At 39.9% G+C, this 14,949-nt stretch overlaps 1 protein-coding gene across 1 annotated transcript; it reads right to left on the minus strand.

The window, feature by feature from the left end:
• Window positions 1-3,570: 3,570 nt before the first annotated feature.
• On the minus strand, window positions 3,571-4,056 carry LOC148739206 (uncharacterized). Its single transcript, XM_088749440.1, has one exon. The coding sequence runs from the start codon at window positions 4,054-4,056 to the stop codon at window positions 3,571-3,573; it is 486 nt and encodes a 161-aa protein (XP_088605566.1).
• Window positions 4,057-14,949: the final 10,893 nt, after the last annotated feature.

Here is a 14,949-nt window from a genome sequence, read left to right on the forward strand (position 1 = left end):
GCTGAATTTTTACCGAGAAGCATATACAAATACAAAATGGAATTAAACAAAGCGAAATTATATACGAAAAAAGCTAGCAATATAAATCACTGAACGATGTGAAAGAATGTGGAAAACAAGAAAATGCGCGTGCAAAACACATTAAATGTAATTGGAAACGTAAATGGGAATGCTGCATTAACATATACTATAAACCCTTTAGACAGTCATAGGGTCATTTTTAGCTTCTTGTGTCCCTTCTTGTGTCTCGCGACCCGCTTCTGGTGTCCCGCTCGTGCCGTTTCATTTCCCGCTCATGCGACAGTTTTCGTGCTTGTTCGTCGTTCGTCGACATTGGCTGCTTCAAGTAAAGATAAGATTTCATTTGATTAGCTTCTTTATTGTCACTTACAAAGAAAAGAAATATTCGCTTCGTTAGAGATTAACTGCAACCCTTATTTCGGAATCCCGTTATAAAAAAAAATTAAAGTTATGGTCGGTTAAGAACAGGAGCTTGGATATTTCACTAAATATCATATGTCCAACAGAACTTAAACAGCTCCCTATGCAACGGCACAGCAATTTCCATTCTCTAAGGCTTGGATCTAAGCAGCTTGCTGGTTGTTGAAGCTATCGGGGCAGCTGGCAATATTTCTTCCTTCCACTAGTGTAGTATTCGGCTGATAATAGAGGATTCCATTGACCCGCAAGAGAGCATTTTAAAACCTCGGAATGAGTCATTTCCAAATACCTCACAAGAAAGATAAATACGCCGTGCACGCACAGATAAAGTGCGTACTAAGCATCTGCTCAGTTTTTCTGATTATTTCCATTCATGTCTCAACTTTTTTTCCCAATTTTTATTAACTACATACGACAGCACATTACTAATAATACGTAAATGAATTACAGTTATTACAATACTGACAATACTTACATTACCCACGATGCTACTCCTATTACAATTAATACTTAACTTGTAATATATATTTTAGAGTGGTAGATAGCACAACACATCACAGACACAATGCAAATACTTCCATTAGATTTTGAAGCACGAGCTATTTGGTAAGAAAAACGGACAATGCAGATTTTCAATGAGCCACCACATATTTCCTCCGCGTAGTATCACAACAAAAATTCTTATAATTATGGTTTCCATCTTTTCCTGAAAAACTTGAAGCTTCTTATTTCTTAAGGCAATAAGTCTCTCACTTTTCTTCTTGGCTTCTCCTTTATGTAGGAACAAATTAACTTTGGGATTGACTTGTTTTTTCTACACTCCCATATACACAGTTTACCAATCCTTATCAGATAATTTAGTGTGTCATTTCTGTTTAACATGCCAATTATAACTTCTTTTAGGGATAAGTTCAGATTTCCACTCCGAAAATTTGACCACCAGTTACAAAACCTGTTCCAAAAGGCTGGCCACATAGAGTAGGCATAAAAGAGGTGGTGTGAAGGTGTAGTATGATCGTCCGGGTGAGTGTAGTCCTGAGAAGGACTGTTGTCGGTGGCAGTGACTGACGTTTCGACAACCTGTGCGGAAGTCATCATCAGAGTCAAGTGAATGATTGTTGTCAGTAGAATGTTCTTATTCCAGTTCGTGTGAAATGATCGGTTGGTTTTGCCGTGATGTTATTGGCTGTAAGACTCAAGTGTCGTAAGTCGGTCGTGATTGGTCTGTTTCGGTCTGTCGGTAAAGCTAGGTTGTTCTTTTTCGGTCGTTTGTGATGTTTATGTCGTGAATGAGTCGTTTGTATGGGGCGGGTAGTTGTTGACATCTGTTTAGGGGAGTCTGTACTAACTCCCCTAAACAGCTGTCAACAACTACCCGCCCCATACAAACGACTCATTCACGACATAAACATCACAAACGACCGAAAAAGAACAACCTAGCTTTACCGACAGACCGAAACAGACCAATCACGACCGACTTACGTCACTTGAGTCTTACAGCCAATAACATCACGGCAAAACCAACCGATCATTTCACACGAACTGGAATAAGAACATTCTACTGACAACAATCATTCACTTGACTCTGATGATGACTTCCGCACAGGTTGTCGAAACGTCAGTCACTGCCACCGACAACAGTCCTTCTCAGGACTACACTCACCCGGACGATCATACTACACCTTCACATGTTACCCCCGGGTTCAAACCATTTACTGCAAAAGAGGTGGTGTATAAAAAAAATTCAACAGGACAATTTCTTCAAATAAAGACTGTATTCAAGCTTTCTCGATTTGTAGACTGTTTTTCCATGTACAAGACAGCTTTTTACTTTCCAGAACTATATTTCCCTTTTTCTTTTAGTTCAAAGATCAAGTTTGTTGGGGGGTGGGGGGTGGGGGGGGGAGGAGGTACAAAACATACATAATCACGTGATACTCGGTCCATTTTGTTTTTGCTTTTAACACATGTACACTCCCCAGCGTTGATTGGCATCATCAATCAAGGTTCAGAGTTCAAAACTCGAATGATCTTTACGAATAAAATCAATACAGCAGAGTTAACAAACTATCTCAATCAGAATTCACGACAACAAATGGGACATCCTCGTCCCTCACTACTCTGACAGGAACATTTGCCGATTGGGGCACAGAATTGGTAACTTCAGTGTCCATTCTGCAGTTGGTGAATTACCAGACTTAACTCTTACCACTGCACTTCGAACTTGAAAATCTCGTCCTGGAAGTAATCGTTCGACCTTTCCAAGGCGCCACGGCTGTCTCGGGATCTTACTGTCATGTAGACACACAATATCTCCCACTTGCACTTTACGGAGAGAGTTTGCTCTCTCAGAGTAGCGATAGTATTCTCTAAGTTGTGTGAGATATTCAGACCACCATCTGTTCCAGAAGTGATCCAGAACTCGCTGTAAGAATTTTCTTCTTGTTAGTGTTTCCTCAGTTTGATCGACTTCAACCGATGAGTTCTTCAGTGGTACTGACAAAATTCTGCGGCCCACAATCAGGTGTGACGGCGTCAATGGTTATTCCATTTCATCGAAGACATATGTCAAGGGTCGCGAGTTCAAGGCCGCTTCGACTTCTACAAGGACAGTAGATAGCTCATCGTAGTTTAACCGAGCATTTCGTATACACTTCTTCAAACTCAACTTAACCGATTTCACCAGCCGTTCAAAAAACCCATCCCACCAAGAGGCCGCTTCAACGTTAAACTTCATTGTGTACCATCATCCTGACATTGTGCCTGCACTCTTGAATCCGTAAAAGTTTTCCTATTGTCACTGACAATCAAGACGGGAATTCCTCTTCTTCCCTTAAAGCGAGCAAGGGCTCTGATAAGACTCCCAGCACTTAGGTTTGGAATAAGTTCCAGATGAACGGCTCGGGTTGCAGCTCACGTGAACAAAGCTATGTAGACCTTGTTCATATCTCCTTTCTTTGCAAATACATCCTTGACATATATTGGGCCAGCAAAGTCCACTCCAACACGTGTAAATGCGAACTCATCACTTAAACGAAATTCGGGAAGATGAGGGGGAGGAGGAACCGCATAGCTTCTCCCCTGTAATTTCTTACAAATAGAACAACTTCCAGTTGCAGTTTTCACGGTTTATCTCCCTTTCGTCATCCAGAATCTTGATTTTAGCTCTGTTAGTGTATCTCTCACACCATTGTGAAGAACCTTAAGGTGACAGTCATTGCTAACCAGGTAGGTAAATCGTGAACATCTTCGAAGGAATATCGGAAAATGAGCATCATATGGAATTGGGGCATTTTTAAGACGACCGCCACACCTCAAGACTCCCTTGTCATCCGAAAACAGTGATAATGATACCTTGACCTGGTCAAAGTTCTTATCGTTGTAGAAAGATCTCTGCACCTCCTTGATCCAAAGTTCTCTTGCTTGATTCATCTCTTCTTGTGTCACATCTCCATCAATCAATTCCTTCTTCATTTTACTTTGCTTGAGATTAGAAGCGAATCGCCAAACATATGCGGTGACTCGCATCAATCTTTGAAGACTACTGAACTTTTCCAAGAGAACGATGCAATTAAGATTAAGCCGTTTTTCTGAAGTCGCCTCTTCAGAGGACATGTTCACCAGAACTGAATTGTCATGTTGGTTCTTGCTGTTTGTTTCCCTTCTTTAGTTCTAGGTGAGGATAAAAATCATTACTTGTGACTTCAACAGAGTTCATTTTTAGACTTGGCCACTGCTCCTTCTCACCTCTAAGAAATTCAGGGCCACGCCACCACAACTGACTGCTGATCAATTTCGAGGTTATTGACCCGCACGAACAGATGTCAGCTAGATTGGATTCCGTGGGGCAATAATTCTATCGAGTCGGCTTTATAAGTCGATGGATCTCAATCACTCTGTTTTGAATGAATTGCTTGAATTCTCTATTTACATCCCAAATCCACTACAGAGCAATTTGATAATCTAACCAGCAACGCACAGAATCAACTTTTAATGTTCCGCCAAATGCTGCCAACACTGTATTGATTAATCGGGCCATAATGAGAGCGCCTACTAACTAGCTCTAGTCGAGGTATGGTTTCTCCATTCATCGGCGCAACTCTGGTTTTTGATGACATAAGCTGGGTAAAGACAGTTCCAGCGGTTGTTTCAATGCGTAAATATACAACTGCTCCATAGGCCTTTTCACTCGCATCCGCAAAACCATGGAGTTGAACATTTCTTAAATCTGCTGTTGACCAACCATGAAAGTAGTGTCTCTTCAGTTGCACTATACCCCCACCTTCTTAGCATCTTGAACTGTTCATTTAGATTTAGCCTCCTTAAGTTAAAACTCAGAAAGTTGTCGTCAATCTTGCTCTGCGGATTGTTTCGAAATTCTTGATTCCGCCCATGCTAAATTTCAACTTAAACTTAAGGAGGCCATGCACATAAAGTGGGAAGAGCCTAATTTAAACCAACAAGTTCATCACGTCAATATGACGCTTAAGCTTTAGGCTTTATATTCTTTCCAACACTTTGTTACTCACTCAAATATGTAATTTTTGTCACTTAATCATAATTAATTATACATGTTTCGCCTAATTGTTATATAGTCCTAACGGTTTTTCAAATATTCTGTAACTGACGATGATGTTCGTAACATCGAAACATGTCTTCGAAATTAAAAAATGTCGTACTCTTCTTGAAGATAACGATTTGCTTTCTGCTGTCTCGACCTATTGCTGTTTCTGCGCGACACGGATAACTCTTGAAGTAACGCCGCGATGCGCCGCAGGAGCTCCATGAGTAATGCTCTCGAAAAGTGTTCTTTTTTTCTCTACTTTTCGAGGGCCTCACTCAGGGAGCTTCTAGAAATGACTAGACTGTAGAAATTACTTTACGAAACGATATAAACTAAAGTAACATAAACCTAAGTACCCAAAGCATCACCTTTTTCTCGACTTCCTTGTGAAATGATACCGTTTTAGACTTGAACCATATCTCAATCCCTCGGATACAAATTCGTCAAATTAATACTAGCCTGCTCTCTTTCGTGTTTTTCATGAGCATAGTTCATTGCCTTCACTTTGGGCACTAGTTTCAGCAATTTTACGGCTACTGACGCTCGTTTTAGTCCTCGAGAATCTTTTAGAATAAAGAAGCAAGTCAGGGGGAAAAAACCTTACACGTTTCTAAGTTCATTATAAGGTATCTCTGACTGAAATATAATGATAGTCATTTTTCAGTCAATGTGCCACCTCCACGCAATTTGGAGCTCGAAATTTAGCTACTCACTGGAATATTCTTTCTTATCTCGAGATAATGTGATTTGTGGTAATCCTACTTAGCATAAATTAATATTTTGCCGGCACATATCGGAGGACTGGGGGTGGCTGTGCGCGAGGTACGAGGGATCGGGGTTTGTAAGTAGAGGTCCTTAGTAGGGCAAGGCATTCTGCGGTCTGTCTTCACCGTGTGTAGCTCCCCGTTTTCGTTTTCGTCTTGTGTATAAATTTAGAGCGGTACTTGCATAGTACCTTAAGTAACAATGTAAAAATGTCATTCATAGGATACCTTAAAACCCCAAGGGTGGCTCTGCTGCCTTAGTAGGGAGTACACGTTCCCCGTTTTTTCCACCTGCTGGTTTTTAGGGGTTTTCGTGTCCGGCATTGGTGCATTTAATTGACTTCAATTGTAAAAGACTTCTGTTAGCATATCGATTCGGCGTCAAATAAACGGTGGCCTGGCTGGCCAACCCGCCCAGATATCAACTCATTGTGTGCTCGGTTGAGCAGTGAAGGCAAAATTTTCCATATTTCACGAGCAAAGAAAAGACTCCTCAAAAACAAGAATTACTTTGTAAAAAGTGACAGTATCGTCCAACAAAACAAACTGGACATAGGAGGGGAACATAATAATTTTATCTTAGTTTGCTTCCGGTTCTTAATATATGATATATAGATAGCCCGCCTACGGTCTCCTGTTTAAGAAGTTCCTTGCGACTTCGGAACTAGACTCCGAATGTATGTGCTGAAGAATGAAATGAAGATTAATAAAGGAAACATTTAAGACGTTTTAGGGAAATTCGTACCTTTACTCTTTAATTTAACATAGCAACAGCGCTGTTCAGAACAACTCTCACCCGGGCGATAGGACTAAATGAGATAGAAAAAGGACCATTTCTACAGACCAGAACATACTTTTAACTAATGTACTGAACTATGAAACAGGATACTCCTTTTCAAACCTCTTTTAAAGCCACCTGCAGACTTCCTTTGAACAATTTTGGGTAAGATCCTTCTTCTCCGACATTCAAAACAGGATATCTTTGTTACAACGTAAAGAAATGACAATGAAACTCTTAGTTTTATCTTACAAAAAATAGAAATATCTCAGCTTTCGTTGGCCTCCCGAAATTCCAGTCTCTTAATAACTTTCGTTGTGACACAAGTATAATATAGTGTTGTTGTCTCCAGGTCACGACACGAAGGCCGAACCCAGGTAGGTTCTTGCGTCATGATCGGCAGCTAAACAATTTCCCGTCCAACCTGACCTAATTCAGCAAGTAAAAATCCAATAAGCATTTTACGATATGACTGCTGCTTTTTCTCCATATCACTCATTCTTGCCTTCGGCTTCATGAAGGGCTACATAAAGGGAGATAAAAAATTTTCCAGCCTCTCTCACGGCCATCATAGACGGCCCTCTTACCAGCATTTTTTCCCAATGTTTTCCAATACAAATTCCTATTTTGTGTGCCTGAAATATGTTGTTATTGATACTTAACTTGGATCATTCACTGAAGAACCGATCCTAAGGAGTGGTTATGGTTTGGTAACTTTATGCGCTATTTACCTCCTATATACATTTTTTATCAAAATGTGAGACTGAGCTGATGTTTCTATCTCAAAATTTAGAGCTGTTTCTTTTTCACCTTAACAGGAGGCACACCATTTCTTTGCAAACACTTTTCTTGAGAGTTAAGTCGCTTATCTTTATTTTTTCTTAATTTTCAGTGCAATTTCTGGTTGAACCTAAAAACCATGAATGATCTCAAAACAGAGCGTATTAAAGAGTAAAGCCAAGTTTAAACTATAGTATATAGTCCAACATTATCAAACCAACAGGTGTAAAACTTCTCTCTAATTTCGATGTGAAATTGAAGAAAAGTAGGTTCTAACGTCAACGAATCATATTTTGAATATATTTGAATGTTTGTAAGCATACTTGAGAGTCGAGTAAACATCCTCAGATTTAAGGAAGAGCCTTAAATTCGGCGGATCGAGAAAACAAATAACAGAAAAATATAATTTCGTTTTAAGTCCCACAACTTATGTGTGTTTGTGTTATCCTGGTCACCATTTTTTTCGAACTCAGAATCATTAGTACCAACTATACAATCATACCAAATGGCTATGACCTACATTTATGCCGATGGCTTCGTAATCGTAGCTAAGATAAACAATTTGCAGATGATCATGTCGAAATTAGCTTTTTTCTTTTTTAAAAAAAACATTCGTTAGAAATTGAACTTTCCAAATTCAATTAAGCATCGAAATAAGAATTGAAATTTTAAAAAATTGTTTTACCTGCTTGTAAATTAGTGTTATCAATTATTAAGAACTTCGCTACTGCCGTATTATCTTTACTAACCCAGAGCGCTAGTAAAAATTCTAAAAGTTTTTTCTTTTTCATGGCTGGTTTATGCCATTATAAAGAATGCAAGCTTATGAAGAGGGTCTGGATGGGGGGGGGGGGGGGGGAGGGTACGAATGTCAGTTGTCAGTTAAAATTTCAGCCATTTGTCATTTGTCAGTTAAATGACTGTTAATGATTAACTTGGCAAGTTAATTATTACTTTCTGACCCTATAATTTTGGCTGAACAGCACATATAGCGTAAACTCGAAAACCAAGTCGAAAAATGATACAATAAGAACTGCTTTTTCTTAGTTCTGGAAGGAAATAAGATCTTTTAAATGACTTTCAGTCATTGCCTAAGTCAGTTACGACTCTTCTGAACACAAACATTTCCAGCGCATATATAGCGCGCATATAACGTAAACTTGAAAATTAAGTCGAAAGCTGATACAATGAGAACTGCTTTTTCTCAGTTCTGGAATGAAACAAGATCTTTCAAATGACTTTCAGCCATTTTTTAAGTCAGTTACGTCTCTTCTGAACACAAACTTCTGTTTTCCCGTTCGCAACATTCCTTTGCAACCACTTAACAGGTTAAAATGTTGGAAAGAAGATCATCAGAAAGAAAACAAACTTGTGAAAAGTCCTCTAGCACAATATATTGCATTTATGTTTTGTTTTACAAAGCTTCGATTGCGGTTGGCTCCGATGAAATGATCGGAAAGGAACGTTCTTTTGTCTACTTTTCAACTAGGTTATTAGAGAAAGCGTACCTTAGAAATTCAAGCGAAAATGGGCGCAGACTGGCCGCCCAGATCTGGAAACCGTAATTGGGGTAATATCTTCATCCTCTTGGTCAGAAAAGTCGTTTTCTGAGTCCGTGTCATATTCGTGTTCGCACCTCAGCAACTGCCACTTCAACGATACAGTCGTCCACAAATGTGATATGTGTCACATTCCCACCTTCCGAAATAGTTTGAACAGCTCCTTTGTCGCTGTTGAACCCTACTGACTGATCTCCCGACTTATAATCGTTACCTAGTCTCGCCAACAAGTCCACTTTGGTGGAATCTTGTTGCTTCGTGTAGACGGCCGGTGGTAAAGCCCCTGCCCTGTCCTTGGTAGTTTCCTCCCGAATTGTCCTTTGCCCGGCTGAAGGGACGATAATTCTCCACAAATTCTTTCATACCACTTTCAATCTTGGGGTTGATCTCTACTGTAGGTCGAGGTCGCATAAAGTTTACATTTGCAAACTCCGTGCTGGTCTGAGGGACAGGAAAGTAGGATTTTTTAATGACTATATACTTGACTTTATACTGGGCCGTTTTTTCACCTCAGAAACGGTCTTTGTGATGTTGTCATTTACATGTGATACTTTGTCTACAACATCTTGAAGAGACAGTTATGCTTTCTCTATGCTTTGAGCTCCGATACCAAAACTGTCAGAAAGACTTCCAAGTACTTTCGAGAACGACACAGTACCACTAAGTCCCGACGCTAGTTTAATGCAACCTGTAGCCACATCCGATATGAACAGATGCTATAAACTTGCGTAAAAAAACACCGTTTCATCCGTTCCACTATATTCAAAAGCACTTTTGAGAGAGAGGAGAAGAGAGCACCAACTGTAAGAAGATATTAGAATAAATTCTCGCTTACTCATACCTTCCGTTCTAAATTCCTGTTGACTTAAAAATTTCTCTTAGAGACCACTGGAAAAAGTTAGAAAATTGGACCATCCCCATGCGCTTGAAAGTAAACACACAAGTTACGACTCGCACAAAAAAATTATTCATTGGTTAGAGACAAGAAGACAAGTAAAGAGAATTCACCCAGCGCGTAAACGTTCTCCGTGAACAACTTCAGCCTTGCCTAAATAATAACTGCCTTTAGGTTTTGAGAATGAGAAGAGAGATGGAAATGTTGAAGAGCCTCTCTTGAAATGTCTCGAAAGCGCTTTAAATTAAACCAAAAAAAACTGACCGTTGAGGAAATATCTTACTTCCTCAAAATATAAATTCACATGACGGAGGTGTCATCCTCTGTTGTAGGACTGTCCGTATTTTCCTTGAAGTCCCCAAGAACACAACTGGCCTCCGCTGTCGCCTCTGCAAAACGAGGCAGTTTCAGCGCGACTTCGCCCACAAATTCAGTTCATCCGTGTCCATACAGGCGGTCCCCTGTGTGTGATTTTGGGGTTTAGAGGTCATAAACGGGAATACCTAACATATTATTAGAGACCTTAAGATACCCCGAGATCGGTGTACGGGTACGGGTAGTGTACCCGTACACGTAAAATGTTCATGTGCGTAGCTAATTTGATTAAGATACCCGAAGAGTTAACACGCGGGAATTTGTAACGATTGTTTACAAAGATGGCGGCCGCGGCGGGAAGGTTTGCTCTTTTTCTTCAGAAATAAGTTATCTAAATTGTTTAATAAAGTCTATCAAATGTATCCAAAATTCTCCTTTACGAATGTTCTGTCTTAGAAAGTACGCCAATGATATGCTTTTTCTTCGAAAGCGCGAGCGCTCGTCACTTGTTATCGCAAACCCCGCCATTTGAGGCACATCACCAAACAATTTCTTTGATTGTCAACTTCAGCATTGACTCCCATGCCATATTTGTCAATGCTAGTCCTTTTGGGAGACACAACCGTTGGAGAAATTCTCAGAAATCCCCCCAAATTACCGCCAGAAATTGATATCGTTTCAGAGTCAACCCTCGCATTTGAGATCCAAAGTCAATCCAGTTTGAAGCGCTTTCTTTACCGCTAAAATTTAAAATTTGGCAAAAATATTTCAACAGACTTGCAATAACATTACCAAAGAGTCAAACAATTCAAAACGTCTTAAAAACTTACTCGTTTCTCCATCATGTTGCTCGTCCTTCTCGTACTCTCGTACTCGTAATTCTTCTATGGGTAAACTGGTGTCTACCCCGGAAAAACGGCTGGGTTTACCGGGTAAGATCGATGACGTCATCGCAAAGTGGAAAAACATGGCACTACCCGTTGCCCGTACACCGATTTCGGGGTATCTCAATGTCTCTATTAACATCGAATTTTAAGCGTAAGCGTGAGCTGCTAGAAAAAAAGGAAAAAATACATAATTAAGGAAAAAATTAAAAAGTATAATAAAAGCGCGGAATATAACGTATAAAGTCTCCTTACCATATTTCGGTAGCCGTTTGGTCGCCAATGGTCGTTTTAAGGCTGTAATGGCGACTTTCTTTGTAACTTAATTGTGCGATGCTATCAGTCAGCTGTATAAAGAAAAACATCGCCATCTGGCGTCCCGAGCGATCGCCCGATCGCCTCCTTTTCGTCTTGATTTTTCTTCTTTTCCGTCTTCTCTTCTTTTACTTACGCCGCCCTTTCCTCTTTATTGCTGTCCGTTTCGGACACATGCTCGTCAACAAGATCCACCATTCTGTCATCGCTATCGTCCTCCAAAAGTGGCGAGAAATTTGGCAGGTGGGTCATCTTTTTCTACTAGTACAGCCTTTGTAGAACAATAGCGAGCACAACCAAGGTTACAGTCAATTATTCACAAAAGTGCTAGTAGGGACTTAGCACGACGGCTACGGCTACGGCAACGAGAACGTGAAAAAACAATAGATCTAATCGGCAGAACAATAGGCCAGCACGTGCGTTCTAAAACTTTGTACATTTCTTAGCCGTCCTTTGCAAAACAACAACGTGAAATCACCAAAATTTGCGTCGTCTGCGAAGCGAAACCGCGGCGGCAAATTATTTTCATTTACATTTGGAACTCAACTCTACTTTCATGCGATATGTAGAGTTTGAGGTCTGGCGCCCTATGAGACGGTAAACACATGCAGCCATTTTCGAAATTCTAACTAAAAGTAGAACCTCATTTTTTAAACGACGCCTTACGCGGCGTTGCCGTCCTGACTGCTTAAAGTCCCTACTATTATGGTCGCAACGGCTAAAAGGCGAGTTTCGAAACAAGATGACCTGGCTCCAGCAAGGATCTCGCCTTACGTTGTTTTTTTTTTCCGGTCAAGTGACACAGAGGTTCAGCTACAAACTGAGGAGCAACCTCAACTGAAAAAATAGTTGCGAAATGGAGACGGACGACGATTTTGAGAGACTGTCATGAATATAGTTTTAATACCTGACATTAATAAACGACAGATTGATGAAGACAAGATAAGCCCACAAGAAGTTAGTGCGGCTACAAGCGTGCTTGATAAGCTAGAAGTTGATTCCTTACAGGTGGCATCAGCATATCAAAAAAAGTTCTTTTTATCCTATTTAGAGCGTGAACTGATTTGTCTTTGGTTAGATGTTTATTTTCTTCGAATTCCAGTTCAATGAGGTGAGGGAAGTGGACGGTAGTCCATTTCGTTTCATTCAATCAGAGCATACCACCTTTCAAAGGACAAAACGAGCAAAAAAGTTGGGTTAGTCTTCTACTCGTAATTAAAATGTCGGATAAATCACAACTACATTTTTCACATTTTTATAGGCGGTGCGGAGACCGGGGGGAGTGAATCTTTTCCAAGACCACTGTCTTATAGTTTAGAAAAGATCAATAATCGTTTGAGCTCTCACGTGCTTGGCCTTCATTTCCAAAGCCGAATATCTTTTCTCCTTATCACGCCAAGACCGTTAGCTGTTCAAGTGGACTTTTTCTCAAATTCTTTCCTATTTTAAGCTGCTGGTTTTTTTTTCCCTCAACACATTTAATGCAAGAAAAGTTCTAACTGAACCTTGGTATACTGGCTGTAACGAAGCCAGGCTTTCACCACATGGTTCCCGATGTTGGGTTAGGCTTCACGAAGATTAATGATCGTTTTAGTGCGCACTTGGATTACCTTCACCGCTGATTGGCTAATTAATTGTTCAAGGGCGCGCGACAAATAATTAGCTCAACATACGAGAACCACTCGTTTAAATCATTGGGTTTTCCCTTTTCAACAGAAAAAGAGCAATAAAGATAAAACAAGATATCGTTAATATTGCCGCTTTGTTGTAACTACTTTTTTTTTAATGAGAACCTTGTAACAAAGTGTAAACTTAAGTCTCCAAACACTCCGTCCAAACCTACGCACAATTCAATAATACTTTAGTAAGAAAGAAAGAAAGTTTCAGATTAATTTTTGTTTTTTCAAAAAAACTTATTTCAAAGAAGTTTTAACAATGCATCAATCGTATGTTATTACTTTTGGAACATAGAGAGATAACTGAAAGCAAAAGGAAAAATGGAGGCTGCGCGTGCCGCGGTGGTCCGCGCCATTGAAAAAAGTTGTGGTAAGAAGAGGTGTACTGGTGGCATACCAGTGTGCGTTATAACCAAAAAAGGGGAAAATTATGATGGAAGACCATCAAGGAGAGAGACGAGGTGATAACTACTGCCATCCCGGCAGAGATTGTGGCATGATGTACCGTCCACGAGTTATCCATGTCAAGGTGAGCAATTTTACATTTCATTTTCGCTAAGTATATAATTGGCGGTGTTTTTATTTGCAAACTTTGCGGTGAATATATATGTGTTACTCACCAGCTGGGGGGTCCATATTGGGAGAACTGTGCCCAAAGTATTGGATATCGCCCAAGGTCGTTAGCCGAGTGCGGTATTCAAGACACAGGGCAAAGTTTTTCCCAATACGGGCCGACCTGGGATGGTGAACAACATTTTTATTTTTCTCTTATGCTTTTAAAAAGAACTCGAATAACTTAGGGCTGTAACCCACTTAGGGCTGTAACTCACTGCAAGATCCCCCATAATAAACGGAACAACTTTTGAGCGAGTAGATGAAAGAGAAGTAATGCAATTTAAAAGAAAAGCCTCACTGAAACAGTTTTGAGTGCTTACTGATAAGGGTGATTTAAAAGGCTTCAAAAGAAATATTGAAACATATTTTGATAAGTATGTGTCAGTATATGACACCTGTCAATTAGAAAGCCCGTAAGAAAAAACATTAAGCTCGCTGACATTTTTGAAAAAGACAAAGCACTCGTTTTTAGCAAGTAAACTCGAGGTAAATGACAATCACTGTGACTTTTTCATCTTCACTGATTTTACGGAAAATTTGTTTTCCTCCAGCGATGAATGATCTGCGAATAATTACCTCTGTTCAGTTTTAAATGTCAAGGAAAGTCAAATTGTAAGTAAACTCACGTGTATGTTTTGAGGTTGTGAGAGTCGGCTGCTTGTTTCCTTGCTGTAATAGCTTCTTTAAAATCTTTCTTCCACCAAAAAATTGAACTCAAATGACTTCAAATGGCTTTTCCATGCGAGCCACAAGGGAATGTAATGCGACTTTTAGTCATGAAATTTCTACGGTTTCTGTTGTAAAATGTACGGTAGAAATACACACTGGAGCTTGCAAAGAATTAGCCACTGTTATTTGTAGTAGAACTCAACCTTCATTCAACGCCTTACAACGAACAATTTGCGTTACAGAATTCTGATATTAGTCGAATGAAAATTGCATCGATAAAACTAAACTTTGTTAGTCACTTTTTGGGAAGGATTATTGACCAACAAACTTTTTTGTAGGCCGCATGTCAATCTACTAAAAAAACACACTCGGTAGAGATAGAAAGAAGAGAGAATTAATAAGTTATTTATCGGTTAAAGGTCGTGAGCAAAATCTCTGCTTACAAAGCTGACCAGCCGGTAAAACAGAATATATTTATGAAGTCTGCAACGGAGCTAAAGATGTACTAGGCGACTCAACACGCAACGGATAGGATACCGCCCGCTGTGAGCGGCCGCATGGGAGAATACTGCCCGCCCTCGGAACCAGTCATATCGCAGGATTTGTAGAAAACGCCCGCTCACGAACTGAGAAAAAAATAAATAAATAAAAAGAGGAAGTGTTATTCTTCACCTCTTTCTCACAGGTGCATCAT

Source organism: Stylophora pistillata, chromosome 2 (genome assembly GCF_964205215.1).
Source record: "Stylophora pistillata chromosome 2, jaStyPist1.2, whole genome shotgun sequence".
NCBI lineage: Eukaryota > Metazoa > Cnidaria > Anthozoa > Scleractinia > Pocilloporidae > Stylophora > Stylophora pistillata.

Bases quoted from the DNA above. Each gene is read 5' to 3' on its own strand.
- LOC148739206 (XM_088749440.1), bottom strand. From the start codon at position 4,056: ATGTCCTCTGAAGAGGCGACTTCAGAAAAACGGCTTAATCTTAATTGC.